This window comes from Podarcis cretensis (assembly GCF_951804945.1).
Source record: "Podarcis cretensis genome assembly, chromosome: 11".
Classification (NCBI taxonomy): domain Eukaryota; kingdom Metazoa; phylum Chordata; class Lepidosauria; order Squamata; family Lacertidae; genus Podarcis; species Podarcis cretensis.
Genome location: NC_137180.1, coordinates 51,985,705 through 52,007,950, shown reverse-complemented (window position 1 = coordinate 52,007,950; position 22,246 = coordinate 51,985,705). Strand labels below are relative to the sequence as shown.

At 44.2% G+C, this 22,246-nt stretch overlaps 1 protein-coding gene across 1 annotated transcript in view; it reads left to right on the top strand.

The window, feature by feature from the left end:
* WDR7 (WD repeat domain 7) overlaps positions 1 to 19,570 on the top strand; it is a 226,909-nt gene extending 207,339 nt beyond the window's left edge. The window contains exons 27-28 of the mRNA XM_079994680.1: positions 12,101 to 12,205; positions 15,890 to 19,570. Coding sequence (XP_079850806.1) covers positions 12,101 to 12,205; positions 15,890 to 16,093 — 309 coding nt within the window. The 3' untranslated portion in view covers positions 16,094 to 19,570. The remainder of the gene's footprint in view (positions 1 to 12,100; positions 12,206 to 15,889) is intronic.
* The last annotated feature ends 2,676 nt before the right edge of the window (positions 19,571 to 22,246 follow it).

The window sequence follows — 22,246 nt, the reverse complement described above, 5'->3', positions numbered from 1 at the left end:
ATTAAAAAATGTATCTAGTGTGAATCTAGCTTTTATGGAGAGACATTTTGAGGGGGGTGGGGAAGGTTGAAAACTAATTTCAAAACATAAGCATGTGATTTCCACCATTACCACCCTTTCAAAGCTTAATACTGAGGCAGCAATGTGAAACACAATGGGAAAGGAAGTTCAGCTGAAATAAAAGAGATTTACTTGTAGTAAATGCATGTAGGAGCAATGTGTATTTTTTCCCCTTCAGGAGCAAAATGGCACTTTGGGGAGTGGTGTGTACTTTGAATTTTCATAATATTCACTTACACTGGGAGAAGCCTCTTGCAGCAGATCTTTGTGAAAAGTGTAAAGCCATTGTGATTCTATCTTAAATGTAAAATTATCTTAGAGGATAGGTAGATGCTGGCTTCTAATGTGAATACCTCACATAAGCATGCAATTTGAATTGAAGGACATATGCCTGAGTACATGAAAAAGTCTCAGAGTTACTGGCTCATACATAAGGGTTTGTTTGTTTTTTACGTACCTCTAAAATTATTAACTACACATATAGCAAATACATGATTGGCTGCAGTTTCCTGTCTTCTGCGTACTTCTCCCAAACCACATAATCTGTGGAATGCCTTAGTGATCATGCGAAGTATGGAGATGGCCAGGCACACGCTGAACAAAAGCAATTGTGTCCTGCAGCATGGAATGTGTTTTAAAGATGCATGTAAACATGTTTTGACGTGAAAGCTGCATGACGACCTAATGGTGTCAGATCAGTGGTCCATATTGCTCAGTATCCTGTCTCTGCCAATGGTCGTCAGTATAATCTTATTTAGATCAAAGATCAAAGACTGAGTTCCAGTTCAATTCTTCTGTTAACCCTAAAGTAAAAGAACCCTAGTTCTGGAGGTCGTGTTTTTAGATTCCATGGAGAGAAGGTTTGAGAAAGTGGTCCTTGCATGAACAAATTGCTAATAACATTTGTCAGGGGCTCAGGAGCAGAGGCACAGGGAAGAGAGGAGATGGAGAGCGAAGGGGAAGAATCCGAGGGGAGCGTAGGAGAAGAGGACAGTGGACCGAGGGATTCCATGAGCCTCTCCAGCGAATCGGAAGATTCACAGAAGGGGGCGCCAGTGGCCAGGGGTAGGGGGTTCCCAAGGGGAACGCCCCAGGAGCAAGGGGGCAGCAGGGACTCCCAGAGCAGTAGTTGGAAATCAGGACCAGCTTCCCCACCAGAGCAGAGTGGGGGGGGGAAGAGTCCCAAGGATCGGGGCCAGTGCATTCCCCACCAGGGAGAGAAGATAAGGCAGGGCTGACCACACCTCCATCGGAGAGTCAGACAACGGAGGGGAGGTCAGATCCGGCCAGTATCCCGGAAGAGGGAAGCAGTGACAGAAGTAGTGTAACGGTCAGGAGGAAGGTCACTGGGTTGGCACGAGAGGCAAGTTCAAATGTACAGGAGCGCGGGACAGCAGAGAATGAGGATTGGGAACCGGGTCCTAAAGCCCGCCGGAGGGAGGGGGAGGAGCTAAGCGACTCAGCATCGGAAGAGTCCAGAAAGGGCAATGCCCCAGCGGGCAGGAGGACCCAGAGGAGGAGAGAGCAGCGTAAAAGGTGGAGCAGGGCTAGGATCTTAAACTGGTGTCATAGGGGAGGAGACTCAGACGGGACTTCGCCGGTCTAGGGTTTAAGACGTAGAGCTGCGCGCTGTGGCTTTGAAATGGAAACTGAACCTCAATAAAGACTTTTGTACATAACGACAGCCTAGCGTTGGTCCTCTGTGAGCTGGGACCTAGGAGCAGCTCTGACAACATTACTTCAGGATAACTTTTAACCAGGAATTACAGGTGGGAATGTCTTGTTTACATTAAAGAAACTGATGGACTCTCACAACTCAGGAAGGGATTTGGGGGTGAAGTGCTGAAAATATTTTGAAGAAAACAAACCATTCAAAGGCAGGATTGAGCCATTGATGTTGATGATTCAAGCTGTGCTCCAAACAATTCCTCCTACTAGTGATCAGGAACGAATTTTGCCTTCAGGTCAGAATGAAACCATATATAACTTAATTACTTTGATTCAGTCTTTCCTTCTTGGCTCCCCTGAGATATTCCTTACCTTTTGGACACCACTCTTAGCATAAGACTATTAAGAAAGGCTTGCTGGGTCATACTTAAGAGGCCTCTCTGGTTCAGCATTCTGCTTCCCGCAGTCGCCAGATGGTTCTGTGAAACACAGAAGCAGGATATGAAAATGACAGTATTGCCCTATTGTTAGACCTCCTCATCTTGTACTCAGAAGTGTTATTACCTCTGAACATGGAATAGCTAACCACTGTTGCTGGACCTATCCTCTTGAGATAGTGACCAATTGCCACATATTGCGGCAGTCAGTTCCTTAAGTTATGTGTTACCTGAAGAAGTACTTCGTTTTGTCTTATCCTGGATCTGGTTCTGGTAAATTTAAAGGACGCTGAAAACAGGGTCCACTCTCTACATCAGGTTTAGCCAACATGGTGCCTTTCAAATGTTGTTGGGCCACCTCTCCCATCATTCTCAGCTAGCTTGGCCAGTGGTCAGGATTATGGGAGTTGCAATCCGAAGCTTCGGGGTGGGGGGGTTCCACTTTGGCTGCTGGGCTCTGCACTGTGCATTTTCTAAAACTCTACTGTATCCCTTCTTAGTTGTCTTTCATTGTGTGTTTTTTTACATGCTCTACAAATGCATGCATGACTATTGGGGCCTCTCTGACACAACACATGGAGTTGTAGCCATAGAGGAAAATCAGAATTCCTGCTGCATGATTGCAGTCATGGGATTGTTGTCTATCACATGACGGTGTATGTTTTGACTCCACAGAGTGGGAAGTGACGGAGACAGGATGTTTGTGTTACTGTGTTCCGTGAAGTGGGACTATTGTCCTTTGTTCTTTTTCTCTTTGCTGTCTGATGCTAGAGAGAGAGGGAGCCATGTTGCAGTGTTCTGTGTGTGGTTACAGTGGTACCTCGTGTTAAGAACTTAATTCGTTCCAGAGGTCCGTTCTTAACCTGAAACTGTTCTTAACCTGAAGCACTGCTTTAGCTAATGGGGCCTCCCGCTGCTGCCGCGCCACCAGAGCATGATTTCTGTTCTCATCCTGAAGCAAAGCTCTTAACCCGAGGTACTATTTCTGGGTTAGTGGAGTCTGTAACCTGAAGCATGTGTAACCCGAAGTACCACTGTATATGTAAATAAAGTAGATTAGTCAAAATGCTGAGTTGCTGAGGTCTGTTACGCAAGCTGTGAAGACTCTGCGGATCCCTGAGTGTGCCAGTGTCTGTTGGCATCGGTCGCTGTGATGTTCGGGCTGAAGAGAGCTTTTGAAGCTCCTGAACGATCGACCAGGAGGGAGAGAACATGCCAGTCGGGCATGTGTCTCTGCCAGGGTCCTACTCGAGAGTAGGACAAGCTCCTGACAAGGATTATGGGAGTTGCAGTCCAAAGCTTTGGGATGGGGGGTGCCACTTTGGCTACTGGGCATTTTCTAAAACTCTACTGTGTCCTTCCTTAGTTGTCTTTCATCGCTGTTGTTTTTTTACATGCTCTACAAATGCATGCATGAATATTGAGGCCTCTCTGACACAACACATGGGGATGTAGCCATAGAGGAAAATCAGGACAGCTCTGTGTATACACGGAATTACATTAGCTGTGCAGATCTCCTTGATGTCCGCAAATGGTTAGCGTGGTTTTCCAGTTCATTTTGAAAGGTCTGTAATGGCTTGATGGAATTGGTGCGGTGGAGATTGCTTGTCAGTTGCCATATACTTGGATCTTATTAGATGTTAATTGGAGCTACTTGATGAAATGCAGCCTTGATGAACCCCACAAAAGAAAGTCTGTAGCACCTTAAAGACTTGTGTATCATGTTATGGGGTTGTCAATGCAGCAGAGAACCGGGTTACTGGGTGCCATATAAATCCAGTTAATAAACAAATAATCAGGAGCGCAGTACAGGATCAGTCCACGCCTTTCCTTAAAAATAAAAGTGCCCTTGTTAACTGTGCTTTTCAAAAAGCACAACTAACATGTCTGACAACCCTCTCCCACTGGTATCCAGTGGCAAATTGCCTGCGAACATGGATCTTCCATACAGCTATTGTGACCAATAGCCATTGATAGATTTATCCTCCAAGAATTTGTCTAATCCCTTCTTAAGCTAGTGGCCACCATTACATCTCACGGCAACGAATTCCATAAATTATTTCTGTTGTAGGAGTCAAGTCCTGATTTCTTTGCTCCAAGGGTGCCCTAATCTCACACCCCAGCCTTATTATTATATCTAATTGTTCATTGTACATAACATTTTGCCATTTATTCCAGATCTCATCTTACATATGTTGTCTCAGTGGCACAAATGCCCTGGGGTCCCATGTGATATCATGATACATCTCTATTTTAAAATCATTGTGAGACAGTTCAATGGTTTGACTCAGCATAGCGCTTGGTATGCAATTATTATTATTATTATTATTATTATTATTATTATTATTTATACCCCACCCATCTGCCTGGGTTTCACCAGTCACTCTGGGCAGCTTCCAACAAAATACTAAGAATGCAAGTAAAGATTTGCCTTGGCAATGGATTATCCATACCTGATGACGGTGCTGTCTGGTGCCTGTTAAGAAGGCAGGAGACAGGTGGCAGGTGAAATTGACACTAGCAACAGGCAGAGTCAACTAATTCTCGTCGCCATCCTCCCTGCCAAATTGCAGGGGCAAAGGAGAAGGAAACTGACAGGCAGTAACACATCCTGGGCAGACTGAGATTGGTGGGGCAGAGCCCTATCTGCCTCAATGCACTAGCCTACCTTGGACTCCCAGTATAGAAGTCACAACTTGAAGGATCACCTCTTCCCACCTAGACTCTGACATCTTTTTTTCTTAAGCCCTCCTTAGAGTACAGCTGCCAAATGAGGTATCAAATGGCCTCTTCAGTGTTGGCACCCCAGTTGTAGCATGCCGTCTCCAGAAAGGCCCGCCTAGTGCTCTCCTTAGTATCTTTTCAGTGCCAAGCAAATTCCGTTTTTATCGTCTCAAGCCTTTTACAATCATGTTGTAGCTTTTAAACTTTATTCTAGCTCTGTTGGTTTTTTAATTCTGTCATCTTTCAAGGCGATTTCCCCCCCTCACCTTACGGTGTTTTTATCATATTGTTATATTTTTTATTACTTATTTTTTATTCCGAGAGTTGCTCAGAGAACCTTTTGTTAGGGAGGCTTTCAGATTAAACATAACTAAATAACAATAAGGAACTTTGGGTCCCGTCCCCCCACTGTAGAGCAATTGGCAGAGCAAAATGTTTGTTTTCCCTATATTTTCTTCTCTGCTGCTACTGATTTTTTTTTATTTTCTGCATTAATAAACACAAACCTTTCACAGATGCTAAGTGCCAATCATACGTCTTGTAAGCTGCTGCTAAATACATCCTCCCGGACAGGTTTTATTTCAGAAATGCGCTGCCCTTTGCCCACCAAAACCCAGTATATAGAAATGCTTTTGATTCAAATGCAAGGCTTTGCGTGGATGCATGCACATACTTGTTTATTTGATGAATAAATAAGAGTGAGCCCTGCAAAGTGCACCCTGAATTACACCGAGGAGAGGGAAATCTGTTTTTAAAGGATTAGCATCTGCAAGGAAAGCACATAAATTAAAACATCAAAGCGATTTGGCTCCCTTAAGGATTGTAGTTATTTGGAGAAATTGTCAGTGGCCAAGAGTGCAACAAGTTTGCTAGCAGTATTGATTTTCACCTTTGAATTACCCAAACATTTTTCATTGGCAAATATTAATTGCTTGTTAAGTGCTGAGGAATATGATGGCCAAAATATTGAACCCCATAACTAATCGGCCTTTTAGTTTTCCTTATCATTACATAGTGGAGATTACATAAGGCACTTGTGAAGTACTGTGGGCAGATACTGCAATTGGTTATCATTGTCTCCTTTTTCCTATTTTAGTGCAGCTTTGCTCTCTGGCAGTCAGCCTTGGGGAGTACTTTAAACTGAAGATTTACCCTTTTGGTTTAAGGGATTTCAGGGTATTAAACCTGGCCCTGAAAGATCTGAGAGTCTGGCAGGACCATGTTTCTGAAATCTTTTGCAGGGAGCATTGTTTTCCTATGATATGAGATATGCGTAAACCCACAATTCTCAAAATCGTAGGTTGTAGACAAGCCATCCAAGAAAAACTGTTTTTCCACTGTATCCTCCTGCACCTATTTGGATAGCACATAGTGGTGGGGTTTCTGGAGAAGTGAATTGATGTCAGACTTAATCAAGTTCAAGTCTTCGCTACAAACATAATGCTGAGGCTCCCCTGGTGTTTGCAAGTAGAGGCCAATTCTCATGATGCTTCCTTGGGCTTTTTTAAACAACCATTCTGTGTGAGGCAGGGACTTATGGATCTGGGTCCCAGCTGCCGCCTTGCAGGCTTATTTTCCAGCTATCTCAAATCATGGGAGTTTTGTTGTCAAAGCTCCGTGAGCTCAGGACACATAATATGGCTGCACTGATAGAGTCTGTGCTCAGAGACAGCTCAGAGGGCTTCTGCGCTTCCATGTCTCCTCCCTAGATCTTCGATAACACAATGGGAACTGCATTTTATTATTTTATAAACCTTTTTTTTTTTGTCAGGGACATACTGTGCAGTTAAGTTTGCTGTTCCAAAACTATGCACGCGCCGGCATTAGGCAACATGAGTCGGTTGCATTATCGTTATTTATTATCATTACCGTATTTTTCGCTCTATAGGACGCACCAGATGATAAGACGCACCTAGTTTTGGGGGGAGGAAAACAAGAAAAAAAATATTTTTGAATCCCAGAAGCCAGAACAGCAAGAGGGATCTGGCTTCTGGGATAACCGCGCCAAGCCACTTCAGGGCGGGCAGCGGGATGAAGGCTCCCCCTGCCCGAAGAGGCTGCGTGCAGCTAAGGCAGAAGCCAGGACAGGCATGTCGCTGAAGGGACACTGTGCAGTTCTCCCTCTCTGCACAGCGCCCCTTCAAGTGAAGTTGGAGAAGGAACAGAAGGAGACCCTTCTGTTCCTCCTCCGGCTTCCAGGACAGGCGCATCGCTGAAGGGGCGCTGCGCAAAGAGGGAGAACTGTGCAGCGCTCCTTCAGCAAAGCTAGAGAAGGAGCAGAAGGAGTCCCTTGTGTTCCTCCTCCGGCTTCTCAGTACAGGCATGTCGCCGAAGGGGCGCTGCGCAGCTCTCCCTCTCTGCGCAGCGCCATTCACTCCATAAGACGCACTCACATTTCCCCTTACTTTTTAGGAGGAAAAAAGTGTGTCTTATGGAGCGGAAAATATGGTATGTATGGCAGTGGTTCTAATTATGTGCCACAGGTTAGCCTCTCCCAAGCTGGCACAGCTCTGATCAGATCAGCCTTAGCCAGAAAGACCAGTGACCAGGGATGCCAGCAATTGTCATCCAAAACATCTGAAGGGCACCAGGGTTGGGTAAAAGTGCTGCAGCTTATATTGAGTGAACTTGAAATCATAGAATTGTAGAGTTGGAAGGAGTGAAGGAATCTTTCACCCAACGTGAGGCTCGAACCCACAGCCCTGGAATTAAAAATCTACGTAGAATGTTGTGAACTGGCAGCATTCGTTCCAAGAGCTTTTCTGCTGTCAAAGGGGCAAGTAAGGATAAAAGCTTGCAAAACAAACTCTACAGACAAAAATATAGATGGGCAGGACAGTTTTCTAGGCAGCAGGAAAGAGATTAGTTACATATTCTCTCTTATGCCAATCTTCAAAGTGGTTTGCAACAAATTTGCATAACGGGGTGGGGAAGGGGAAGTCTCAAAGTATATGAAGGCTTCTTCCTAAATCAGTCATAAGCAGCAGAAATCTCCCCTTTACCTAAAGTTCTAATAAAACGTAACAGCACAAGGCTTGTGAATGTGACAGCCCTAATCAATTCTGCGGTCTGGCTGTTAGGCACAAATTCCTGAAACAAGCCATAGGATGGTGGTGTCTGTCAAAACAATGATAACTAAGTTGCAGCAGTGCTAATGTAGCTTTGCAGCGGTTCTCAACCTGTGGGTCCCCAGATGTGGTTGGACTACAACTCCCATCATCCCTTAGCTCTGGTCTTGCTAGCTAGGGGTGATGGGAGTTGTAGTTCAACAAATTCTGGGGACCAACAGGTTGAGAAAAGCTGCTTTAGAGGGAAGGCTGTCTCTCAGTACTCCAGCACAGGAGTTGCCTGTGTATGGGCTGGATCCTGGCAACTCGAGGAACTGCTGGGGGACAATCTACAGTAGATGAGCCAATGGTTCGGCTTCGAATAAGGCAGATTCTTATGTCTGTGTAGCACATGGGTCAGCAAACTAAGGCCCACGGGCCGGATCAGGTCCAGTTGCCTTCTAGATCCAGCCCACGGACGGTCTGGGAATCCAGGCAGCCAGCATAGCGCACACGCACGATGCGACTCAGCCAGGTTTGGGGGTCAAAAGTGAGGCGGGTGGCTGCTCAAGACAAGCCCCTTCTCCATCCATCGTGCGTATGCAGCAATCTTTTCTTCCGGGGTGGGGAGTAGGGGAAAGGAGCCAGAGTTCGGATTTCCACCATGGAGCTGCAGGCAACTGATCTCAGGAAGGGGAGTTCATAGAATCATAGAATCATAGAGTTGGAAGAGACCACAAGGGCCATCGAGTCCAACCCCCTGCCAAGCAGGAAACACCATCAGAGCACTCCTGACATATGGTTGTCAAGCCTCTGCTTAAAGACCTCCAAAGAAGGAGACTCCACCACACTCCTTGGCAGCAAATTCCACTGTCGAACAGCTCTTACTGTCAGGAAGTTCTTCCTAATGTTTAGGTGGAATCTTCTTTCTTGTAGTTTGGAACCATTGCTCTGTGTCCGCTTCTCTGGAGCAGCAGAAAACAACCTTTCTCCCTCCTCTATGTGACATCCTTTTATATATTTGAACATGGCTATCATATCACCCCTTGCTGCGGCAGGGGCTCAAAGGTGCCTCAGGAGCGACACCCGCCGTTGTCTGTGTTGGTGGTGCTCCCCACCAGAGGAAGCGGGGAACGCCTGGGCAGCTGCACTCCAAAGCAGTTATGCACTCTCTGGGGAGGCCACTTGTTAGCTACACGGTGTAAGCCATGGAAAGGTAAATAGCCGCTGCTGCCTCGTCTTCCCTCACACGCGGAAAAGAACGTTTTTGCTTGAGCGGCGCCAGCCTGACTTAGCATGGCCAACGGCTTTTCCCTTCACCCACGCATGCGCACACGCTTTCCAGTGCTGACAGGAATGGCACATTTACCTCAGCCCCCCACCCCACCTTACAAGAAAAATAATAACTGTCAATGCGTAAAACGCAAAGGAAGCAGCGTGGGTGTATGGGGGAACACCCCCCCCCAAAAAAAATCACATTTGGGCAATGTTGGGGTTAGTCCCAATAAGGGTTTTTACCAAAAATGTGGATCATAATCATGGCAACATATAGTCCGGCCCCCCACAAGGTCTGAGGGACAGTGGACCGGCCCCCTGCTGAAAAAGTTTGCTGGCCCCTGGTGTAGCACCTCTGTTTCCTTGATGAAATGTGGGGATACACTTCCACATAGGTGCACCCTGCACACCAGAACCCGTTGCTGCATTTTTCAAAATGCATGCAAGGAGACACACAAGTGGTCCGTTGAGATGCCCATGTTGTGAAGCCTCCCCAATGTGTCTCCAATGTTTGTGCACATGTGGCTTGCGTCTGGCCATATCCACATTCCCTGCTGTCTTTCATTATGCACCTTTAGGCACCTGGCAGAAATGTTCCTCTTTCACCAGGCCTTTGGCAGATGGACATCCAGCGGCCTTCAAAAATGTGTTGGGGAGCAGGGAGTTACAGTGGTACCTCGGGTTAAGAACTTAATACGTTCTGGAGGTCTGTTCTTAACCTGAAACTGTTCTTAACCTGAAGCACCACTTTAGCCAATGGGACCTCCTGCTGCCGCTGCGCCACCGCTGCACGATTTCTGTTCTCATCCTGAAGCAAAGTTCTTAACCCGAGGTAATATTTCTGGGTTAGCAGAGTCTGTAACCTGAAGCATATGTAACCCGAGGTACCACTGTATTGGGTTGTTTTTGTTTTTGTTATGTGTTTGTGTTTTTATATTGAGATTTTATGTTGTAACCACCCTCAGGCCCGTGGGTATAGGATGGTATACAAATTTTAAGCAGCAGAAGAGGAAGAAGTGGTAGTAGTAGTAGTAGTAGTAGTAGTACCGGCAAAGTAGGGAGATCCTGGTTCAAGTCTCCATTCCGTTTCTCAGGCTAAACTACTCCACAGGGTTGTTGTTGAAAATAAAACAAGAGGAGATGAGAGTTAACGTTTACCACCAGAAGCTCCTTGAAAGATAATAAGTTGGATACAAACTAATTTCCAGTATTGTGTGATAGATAAGATAATGAGCTGGAATGTGTTTGGCTCTCCCTTCAGCCACACGCTCATTGAATATCCTAAGGCAAAGAGTCCTCTCTCTCTTTCTCTCTTTCTTCCTCGGCTCTTTATATGGGATAAAGAGATCAAAATGCTGACCTACCTTACAGCCTTGCTGTAAGAATTATTGAGGGGAAATATGTGCAAGTGCTTTGAACATTGGGGAGAATTGCTCTGTTTCTTTATTCCTTGCCACTCATTCCCCACATGCATCGGCATAGATTAAACCGAACGTCAGTTGCACAGGCCCACACCTGAGGGTGCAACTTTCATGAAGTACAGTCCCTTTCGGCTCTGTTCCGTTTCGTTTTTAGCGTTTGCATAAATTTTCTTCCTGGCGTCGCACTTGTTTAAGTAGCCTAGGAAACTCTAGGTATTCATTGTGGGTTAAGAGCGGGATCGCCGTAGGAATATAACTAGCTCTTTGAATCACGCCGTCTGCTAAGAGCCCTACACGGATATTCTCTCCACAGCCAGTTGACCCACTCGGCAGAAAGGTCAGCCTGCAGAATAGGTCAAAAGAACCCTCTGTGCGTCGAGGGAAGACACCATCATGCATATATTGCTTCCCGACATGTTAGCCCGAATCATCCCTGTGCCCTGCTTAATGTGTGCTGCAAAAGAAGCAAGGGGACTTCCCCTCAGCAGTGCATGAGCAGAGCCAATCTTTAATTTCGTTTTTTAAGGAGGAGAGTATAGCGGGTACGTGCATGAGAGAGGGATGTGTGGTGCATTCAGAGCTCTAATGAGCTTGGAAGAGGAGCATGTAGTGCTGCACAGAGCTCAGAATATCTTGCCCTGTCTTACTTGGAGCCAGACATCACCACCCCCAGTGACAACATTGGATAATTCACCCTGTTCTGTTGTGGAATGCTGCTGATGGTGGTTTTGCTTTGCAGCAGTGAGGTGGGAAGTGTGGAGTGCTCTCAAAGAGATAATGATGGGCAGCTATGCTCTCTCTTAGGGTAAGAGTTGAACACAGAAGGCCGTGGATTCTTTAACCAGCCAGAGGCCTAGTTATACAGGAACACTTTGCCTAGCTAGCTCTTCCAGCTTAATTTTATTTCAGAAAAGGAAATGGGTCTGATTCTGTCAAAACACGCCTGGGGGGCATACGTAGCCCCCGGAATGAGACAGACCTCTCCAGGCGTCTTCCTGATGAAGCACTGATGAAACGTTCACAAATCAGTCCCAGTGCACACCAACCTAGAAAGTAAACACTGACATGTGATGTAACAACCACACATCCAGCAACAGAGGAGTGAAATGCTAACAGATTCTTTCCATGGGAAAGTGCTATCGTTGCACATCACAACTATTAGTTTGGTCTTCATAAGAGCAACCTCCCTTGGAAATCCGAAGTTATAATGGCCTTCAATCTACATCAGGCATAGGCAAACTCGGCCCTCCAGATGTTTTGGGGCTACAACTCCCATCATCCCTGACCACTGGTCCTGTTAACTAGGGATGATGGGAGTTGTAGTCTCAAAACATTTGGAGGGCCAAGTTTGCCTGTGTCTGATCTATATGTTTGGTGTATATTTGAAATCCTCTTTTAATCCAAATGTTACTATAGTTGGTGCCGGCTTACTAATTTTGTATATCATGGTTCTTTTTGTTCTTTATAGACCATCCACGGCCATAAAGGAGCCATAACAGCCGTGGCTTTTGCTCCCGATGGACGCTATCTTGCCACTTACTCCAACACAGACAGTCACATTTCCTTCTGGCAGGTATGTTTCATGCGTGTGACACTTCTTTGTCTCATATTTGAGTAGGGCTGTTTTTCAAAACTGTTATATTCTGAGTCTGCCAGTCTCATAAGTGGGTACTGCAGACATAGTCTGAAGTTCCCCATTGTTTGCTATTAAAAAAAAACAAAACCCCAGGGGTTTTAAAGCTTGCAGTCTGGGAAAACCTAGTGTTGCTTGGAAGCCTATCAGGTGTTCCCCAGTGAGAACATTAGTAATGGCAGATGAGGCTTCTTATCAGACAGGCAGTCTGCAAGGACCAATATTCCCTTCCAGTGTTATAGCCACAAGGGGACGTTGGATATTTTCAAGAGTACACTCTCAGTTCATACAGTGCAGGGGGGAGGTTCAAAAGGCCTTTCAAGAGCTCTGTGTGAACTTAGTACACCCTATAATATGTCTGAGAACCTTCTTCAATGCACACGGGTTCAATAGCACACAAGCAAGAGGTTCCTCAGCAGACAAGTCAGTAAAGAGAGCTTCTTAGACCTCTGTAATGAAACATCCAAAGAACACCACAACCATCAAATTCCAAGAGTAAATACCAGGAAAGCCTCTTCTGATAGTCTCATGTGCCTCCAAGAATCAGCTGAGCTTCAGACACTTGAGGTTTTTTTAAAAAAAGATAACTCAAAACTTTTGCTTAGCTTCCACATGGAGAATATTCTGTAACAGCTTGACAGCCAACGAACGTATCTTCTTTTGCCTCCTCAACTTTTGGTTGTGACACTCAGAATTGGATAAAACCAACTCCCCCATTTTAATCCGGAAAATGCAGGAACAGAGGCAATTCCATGGGAATGTGTAGTTTCCAAGTTAACAATATTTATTTAAAGATATATATGCTCTTCCTTATTAAAGAAGAAAACCAATTCAAACACGCTGTTTGCAAAATTGCCTGGTGCAGTCTTTCAATCCATCCTTCTGATCCAGAGCCGCTGTGTAAACAGAAAGTGCAAAGGGTGTGGGGGTTCCCCATTCACTTCAACAGATGAGGCAGACTTTGGGGTCCACTAGAGCTGTAGATTCAGCCTAGGAAGCAGCCATTGACCTGCAGCCTCCATCTGTCTCAGCAGAGAGGAGCCATGACACCACATTCCCTTATGTTTCCAATGCACCCATGGTCAAAAAGTATTGTGAATGTTGAATGAGTCTACTTTCCTGCAAGTAGGTTTGGGCACAGCCTGCCGGAAAGTTCTCCTGCACACACCCCCCCCCCTTTGAAATGAATAGGAGCTGCACAGTTGAGCAGGTCCTGTTCATTTGAGTGGTGTTCAAGAGTGACATCTTTCTGGTAGATAGTGCCTTTTGTTTAGAACTGCCGCCTACGTATGCAGATATCTGTGCAGGGGAAAAAGAGAGCTGCACAAAGCTCTGACAGCAGAATGATTGCTTCCTTGCCTTGTAAAATTCCTGTAACTATCAGCTATTAGTATATATTTTTAATCTACCATGGCTTTCTGCATGTCATTCAATGATAACTGTATGTGTCATTAAAGAGTATTGAATTATTCTCCATCATCATACAGTGTGCGATTTCTGAAGCAGTGAATGAGAACCGTAAAAACGCTCTTCCATCACTTGCATATATTTAGTTGAGTTGCATGGGAAGATCTAGAAAGCAATCAGACGTATTGATTGAGATGTTTTACATGATCATTTGAGATTGCAGGGGGTGGCAGGGACAATATTCCTATACAGGCACGTGCTTCGACATATAAACTGCTCTGTTTAATTCCCACCCCACCCCTTGTTTCTTCCTTTCTTTCTTTTTTACAAAAAGACAGCTTTAACATAAAGAGTTAAGATGAGCCAACACGTTGCATTTTAAAATGTGACCTCGTCCACTAGTGATTCCTCCCCCACCCCCAGTGGTCTATTCAGTACTACTATTAATGCAGGAAAATCAGTAACATTAGTCATCTTAAAAGGGTTATTACTCAAGATGATTTAAATTGTGAAAATGTCAGTGGGGCTTGCATGCTCCCTGCTACAGATGCCATGATTTACACTCTCTGACACCATTCTGCTGCTGAGAAGGTCCAGGGAAAAAGTAATGGCTTCTATGTTGCGCTGATCAGAATTCAGAACATGGTATCGGCAATAGCACATCTTAAAAACGTCCTAGGATGTGCCAAGGTTTTCATATGTCAAAGTCTCAGACACGCAGCTGAGGCCGCCATCTCACCTGTTCTATGCAGATTCAAAGTTTCTAATGGGTTTAGCAGATTTCACCGATACAGGGCTTTTGCTTTATTTCCTTGTTTTTAAAGCACATCACAGGTGAAACAAAGCAATGCAAATTGACCAGTTTTCATGTGAATTAGAAGCTCCAATGTTTAAAGGTTTGTTCCCTTTATATTTTGCCCATGGAATGGATGGAGCTACAAAGAAGCTGTTGCCTGTTATTGCTTTCCCCCCCACCCCTAATCAAAATATATAGGGTCAAAAATGCAACTTTTTTTAATTCAAGAAGCTGCATTCGGCAGAGAGGATTGTTCCCATCACTAGGCTGTGCAGCTGCAACAGTTTAAAATGCACACAGTCACAGAAGATGGTCTGAGCTCAGTTAATATTGCAATTGCTCATCTTCAAAAACTAGCATTTTAAAACAAAGTTTGAGTCAGCAGTTCTCTCTGGAAATGGGGGGGGGGGGTGGATTTTTCCAGCAAAATACTATTGACCCTGTCCGTTGTTAGGCATGGAGGTTCCAGTAAGTATATGCAACTTCCCTGTCTACAAAAAACTTCCCTCTTTGCATCATTGGAGGGAGGTAGCTTTGCACTGAATTCAGAATTAGGATGCAGGGCAAGTTGTGAATTGCCACCGTTCCATTTTGACTGCTGAACTTTGCAAAAAAGAAAATTGGCATAGAACACAGACAGGCTTTGGGTTTGTTCTCTTCCATATAGAAGTGTTTCTTTCAAGTTGCCTCCAACATTTTCAAGTGTAAAATTCTAGATATATCTTTAAAATTGCCCTTAAAATGATGTATTAAAGGTAAAGGGACCCCTGACCATTAGGTCTAGTCATGGCCGACTCTGGGGTTGCAGCGCTCATCTCGCTTTATTGGCCGAGGGAGCCGGCGTACAGCTTCTGGGTCATGTGGCCAGCATGACTAAGCCGCTTCTGGTGAACCAGAGCAGCATACGGAAACGCCGTTTACCTTCCCGCTGAAGCGGTACCTATTTATCTACTTGCACTTTGATGTGCTTTCAAACTGCTAGGTTGGCAAGAGCTGGGACCGAGCAATGGGAGCTCACCCCGTTGCGGGGATTCGAACCGCCGACCTTCCAATCGGCAAGTCCTAGGCTCTGTGGTTTAACCCACAGCGCCACCCGGGAGCTCTAATTAAATAGCCTTTATGAACCTCTCTTTAAAAAAGCAAAAATGAAGGATCGGCCATGTTCCTCATGGTACTCATAATGCAACTTCATCAGGGATGCTCACAACGTTTTTATGGATTCTCAGTGGCTATTGGTTCAGAATGAATGGAAAGAAACTCCAATTAAAGCCATATTGCTATCACCAGGAAGTATAATCAAACAACTTCTCTAAGCTCTTACAGGGTGCTCTGCACATTTTACACTGCTGTGCTCTCCATAAACAAATTTTTGGATTTCGATACTGATTGACTGGTCCTCTTTTTTTATCCCCTAATGGCAGATGAACACCTCTCTTCTGGGAAGTATCGGGATGCTGAATTCTGCACCACAGCTCCGCTGCATTAAAACATATCAGGTTCCCCCCGTCCAACCTGCATCGCCAGGCTCCCACAATGCCCTCAGACTGGCCAGGCTCATCTGGACTTCCAATCGCAATGTCATTCTCATGGCCCACGACGGCAAAGAGCACCGATTTGTGGTGTAGAGTCAGGCGTTCTGCTTTTGTTTCTTGCTCTCAATACAGTTTTGTTTGGAAACCCCCTGTAAATCTCATCTCCCTCATTGCGATCTTGACACCAGGTGGTCCACGCCAGGGTCCGCACCAGTAACGCAGCGAGATTGGCCAGGGGAAATTGCTTCCCTACAGCAGAAGCCTTGCTGTTGACTTAGAGGCACATGTACCAAACTCAGCAGCCTGCAGCAGTTATGCCAGCGTTGTAGGGTTTCCCCCTTTATCCGTAGGGAGAATAAGAACCATGAGAACGCAGCTGTGCTTCTTCGGGTTGCAACTGCTTCAGTAAGACTCTCTGGAAGATCTTGATTTTATTAAGTTAAAAGGGGGGGGGGAGGGAATCAAATCACAGCATTTAAACCGGGCTTAATCTAATCGCTTTGAGAGTGGCTGAAATGATTCACAGGGTTTTAAGTTAAAACTTTGCTTCTTCTTCCTTTTGAAGTATTTAGAATCCTGATGTTTACTGAAAGTATGTTTGTTTACATGGATGCTCCTCCAGCTGTGCTCCTAGCCTAAAATGGGTGGTGGCAGAGAGGTGGGCTTGTAGCATCCACACACAGGTCTTCACATGCATTCTCATGGCACTTCTTAACTTACAGGACAGGGTCATATGGCTCCCATGTGCATAGGAACTCCCCTGCGTCCACTAGAGATGCTGGTTCACAGCATTAAAGGTTTATTGTACCTGTCAGGCTCAGGATTTCACGGCAAAATATATGGGAAAGAGAATTTTCCACTTCCTTCAAACCGGCGACGCTTCCTTATATACATTCTTGATTGATTTGGAAATGATGGCGTGCTTTAATGAGCAAAGAGGCAATTTTATGTTTCATATGTCAGGGAAGAGAGAATAATATTGACTGTGATGTTAATTTTTTTTATTTGAAAAAAAATGAAAATTTGCAAGGCTACTGGAGAAAGAGGGTGGCTGTTAGCATTTCCTTTGCTGATAATATGGATATTTGTGTCCACGAGGGTTCTCTTTCCCAGATTTCTCTTGAACTGGACCCAACAAAAATATGACCCCAGTGAATTTTGTTCTGATGTCAGCTTAATCATGATGCAACACATTTTCAACATTTAGATTTCATTAAAGGACAGGGGTTTTAAGAGGTGGAAGTATTTGGTGGAATGCATCACTGGTCATTGGTGCAGGAAATTGCTACTATATTTTTAAACATTTTCAATAAGTGAGCAGTGTAAGATGTTCACATATCGCCTGTATTTATTACTGTGCGAATGCACCTGGAGTTTTGTTCCTAGTACGGCAGGGAAAACATTCTGGAGAATGTTTTGTTTAAATGGTGGTGCATATAGACATGTGCTTTTCTAGCTTCCATTCTCTTTGCCTTAAATCTGGGGAATATGCAGAGAGAATGCTCTTAGTGTCTGCTAACACATTCAACAGAAATTGAGCCTGTCAGATCCAAAAGTAGATTTTGAATGAATAGATAAAAAAAATGATGACTTCTGAGTTGAAAAACTACTGAGTACTTTCTTTTAAGCACTGCTTGCATGCAGTCCCCATGGATATGAATGAGAATTGCACAAGAGTAATCCAGTAGTCTTGCTCTCATCTCATACGTTTCAGCGGGGCCTGTGCTGAAGCAGTTCCTAGTAGTTTGCATACATTGATTATTTTTTTGTTAAACATCTCGGTGGTCTGTTCAATACACTGTACATGTAAGTAGGATTACACAGGCTGCAATCAACATATCTATCTACATGAGATTTTAAAAGCAGAGAAAGAAATTAAAGACCATTAGGAATGTTTATCGCATAGTTGTTGTGAGTTTATATCCTTTTTAACTATGGCAAAGCTTAAATGGAGTTTATCTAATGGTGGTGAAATTCTGTTGTGGATCTTCCGTGTTTTTGAAGTGAACTCATGCAATAGGTACCAGGATTTGGAAAAGGCAAGAAAGTGTACACAAAATATGTACACTCTTTTCTACCGAATCAGAACGTTAGTATGACATAAACAGAAATGGACCATTTGTGCATTTCCCCTGGGGCATTCCAGAGTCATATTTACTTCTCTTAGACAGACTTCTTTGTTGTTCATCCATCCTTCAAAACTCCACAAGGCTCCCTTGCTCACATGGAGCTCTGCATGGAAGCTGCCTTGTCTCGTCAGCAGTGGCTAAATGCTTCTTGCAGGCAGTGGGACTTGGTGCAAAGATTGTTCCCCATCGCTGCAGAAAATGGAAGGAGCCTCTGCTTGCAGAAAGCTCCACAGACCCACTGTGATCAGAACTTTATATTACTATAAGCAGAGGGCTGATACCCAAAATGGCACCTCTGTACAGAGTTCCTCTCCTCTCCCCTTCTTAATATGTTGCAACAACATCCATGTCCCGACATTGACATAGCCAGCCAAGGAAATACAAATGCACATAAGATTTACTTCAAACTACAAGGGGGGCATTCAGAACCCAAAAAGTGGCTGCTGATTTCACATGCCTGCAGCTTCTGTGTGTGTTGCAACATGGAGTTTCACTCTGGGTGTCTACCAGACCTGTTACATTATGCTGAATGAGAGCAAATCTGCCAAGTGGTGCTACACAATTTATGTTCATTTCAGTGGGACCTGTGTGAAGCCCCCACTTATTTATTTCAAGTGCAGAATGTGGAGCAACTGCACTGCCCCATTTTTATTTTTATTTTAAATGCTTAACATGTATTTCCTAAATTCCAGCCGCTTTAAATAAAACCATGGAAAAGCACGCTACATGCTTTTATCACTAGGAAGTAGTTCAGTGTTGTGAAAGATCTAAGAAGTTTAAATGCTGTACCTTCTTAAAATTATGTATTCTGCAGATATCTAACACGTGGTGCATTATGTCTATTTAAATTTTAAAAAGGGTACTTTTAAACCAATAGGGGAAGCTAGCCTGCAAAAAAAGAGAGTAATTTAAACATGAGAATCAATATTTATGTGCTAGCAGCTACAACAATCCGCTAGGCTTTGAATGGGAACCCACATAACCCTCTCACTGAAATAAATGGAGACTGTGCTACAGCAGGCAGCGTTCAGTGGATTTTTGGCCTAGAAGTCTTAATTTCCCTCACATGCAAATCAGCGCTTGAGTGACTTTCTCAGGCCTCACTGCAAACTTCATCATGGCTTAGACCTTTCAGCACTGCAGTAAAATTTGTATTGTCATTCCAGTGTAAGCTTTTAGTGTTTTATTGATTTGTTTAGTACTGTATTTGGATTTGTCTTTGTAAATGTAGAGACGTACGTGGCTTCATTGGCAGTTTACAAGCAAAAGATGACATGATGAGACACCTGTATGAAAATGTTGTCATGACTAAAGTCGCGGTGTACGGTAACTGATTAAAATGTCTGCCTCAAGAAACAACTGGGCGATTCCACTTATTGGCTGCTGCATGTACCCAATGGCCCTGTGTAGATAATGTCTGTGAAATAAATGCTAAATTGGACCAGAGAGTGCTTTCCCTATATTACAATCATCGCGTTGATTGCCACACTCAACAACGCCAGGCGGTTGCACTAAGCCTGGCTGGACGCGACAGTCATGTTATAGCTGCGTTTGGAAATATATACCACAATTGTAGTTTCAGCTACCCACGCTCTATAACACCGAGAAACTAGCAGTAGTAATGTTATAACATTCTGTGGGCACTGTGACCCTCAGTTAGCGATGTGAAACGAGGATAGGGAAATGCAAAATGTTGTAATGTCATGATACTTAAGATGTTAGGCAGGGAGTACATGTGACGTATTTCACAGGACAGCCATGTTTAGCATCAGACGCTGTGCTTACCATATTACCTAGTTTGGCCCTTAGTTTTGTGTATGTGTGTAGAGAGAGACAGTCTGTGTTTCCTTTTGGTGTCAGGGACATTTCATTTTGGTAGGTAGAGACTCAGCTTCAGAAAGATCCGATTTATTCGTAAGGCAAAAGGAATTAGGGAAAGTAATCAATGGGGGAAATACTCAGGCTTGTTATTTTAATTTTAGGGATGATGTGATTACATCCAGAAAGGAAGGCAGGAATTTAATTAGTACCCTCCATAGTACAGGAAAATAGGAGGTCTTTTTTTCTTCTCCCCCTCTCCCGAGAAATTGAACGAAGTTATTTGCCGAGACATTAAGACAAGGGCAGCTTCCCACTGGGAATGCTTCAGAATGTGCTGTGTCTCCTTCATCCAGCAGTTTTTCACTTGGATCTACATACCTGTGGTATCACTAGGCTAATTATTCTTCAGAGAGGATCATAACCAATAATTAATTCGGTCCTTTGGGTTGGTGGGGGGGGGTTCCTTTGGAAAAGCAGAAGAGTATGGATTGAGGTGGTCATTATGTAACAGAGGAGAGGGTGGGGGACATCAGATAACCACAAGCCTTCATAATTGCAACACTTCAAGAACCTCTTGATTCTCAAGGTGTGTTCCTCTGTTACAATAATTGATGGCTTAAATATTTTTTTTTCCTATAGGTAGAATCTGCTCAGTAACTGTTCTGTTGCTGATCACATAAACTGATCAAACGCAGAAAGGGCACGACATTAATAGGAAGGTAAAGCCAGGCAGTGCTGGATGAACTTTCACCTTTCACCTCTTCAGCTGACAGACAGAGCCGAGTGTTGAAAAAAATCAATACTTAGGAGCCAGGAGGGAAATATTTCCAACCTCTAACTAGAGAATGTATTTTGACAAGGCCAAGATAATCCAAGCTGCAGAGGAGAAAGAGAAAAGAAGACTCATTTTTAAAGCTTGACACTTCAAGGTGTTTTTGTACAATGGTTTAGAGAAAGCATCGATAACGTACAAATACCAAAGGTCAAAAAAGAAAAGCAGGGGAGAATTTCAGAAATTACATGCATTGTCTTTCTTTCTATGGCTTTACCAAATAACAAGATTGCAGCCAAGCTTTGATTACCAGATACATGTACACGGACATTAAAGAATTATGTGATTCCATGAATTCTCCCCATTTGTGGGGAGTGGCACGAGTGGGGGATTAAAGGCATCGGTGTTCTGCCTGCAGCAATTCCATTGTGTAGCACGTCTGCCTCCGCTCTCCGCTCTATCCTGGCACTTCCTTGCAGTAATTGCTTATAATATTATCTAGTGAGTTGTTGAGCATCTTCTTTGTGAAATGGGAGCTACTGTCACATATACGTACCAAAGCAGATGGGAACTGTTGGAGCCCATTCTGCATGCATGCTGACCACTGCCAGAACTGGAAATGTGAACAGACCCAACACTGACACACACCATGTGAGAATTCTGTGTGCCTGTATCTGACTCCCGCACATAAAGTCATCACCTAGCTTTGCAGTCATCAAGTGATGAATATTCACGTGTGAGACAGACCTTAGATTAGCTCTCTCAGATTCTGCGTCCAGAGATCGGCATTATTATTATTATTATTATTATTATTATTACTATTATTATCCCAAGTCAGTAAGTTGGCTGGTTTACTTACCTAGCTATTTATTTCATAAAATTTATACAGTGCTTGATGGTAAAAAAACAAAACAACAACACCCTCAAAGCAGGTTACAAAAGATAAAACAGTCAAATTCAGAAAAAATTACAGTCATGCTGGTCTTGCAGAAAGATAAGCTTCACCTGGGCAGCTCAGCCCCTACGTACGTCTACTCTGAATTCTGGATTCAGTGGAATGCCCCCCAAGTGAGCGTACCTGGGATTGCAGCTTTGAGGTCTTACCATGAAGTTACAACTTGGGGTTTCCAACCATGGCCTGGTTCACACCCTAGGCAGTCTCCTTGATATCACCAGCCCAGTAGAGTTCATGTTGGAACCATCAACATCTGTATGACAGCTGCAATCACATAAAGAGCATCGGCCGTGTGTACATAACTGGTACAGAGGCAGCAATTCGTGTTAGGGGTGTCTCCATGCAATCCTCACCAAGTCCAGCAGTTTATATAGTCTTGATGGAAGGCCATTGTTCTGTCATGCTCACTATGACAGCAGCTACTGTAGTAGAGCAACGCTTCCATTGCTTTTCATTTCACATGCAATTGTTCACTTTTACCTGCTGCAAGGTAATCTAGGAAGCTGCCTTATACTCATTGGTCCATCTCACACGGCATTGTCTACACCAGCAGTGGCTCTCCAGAGTCT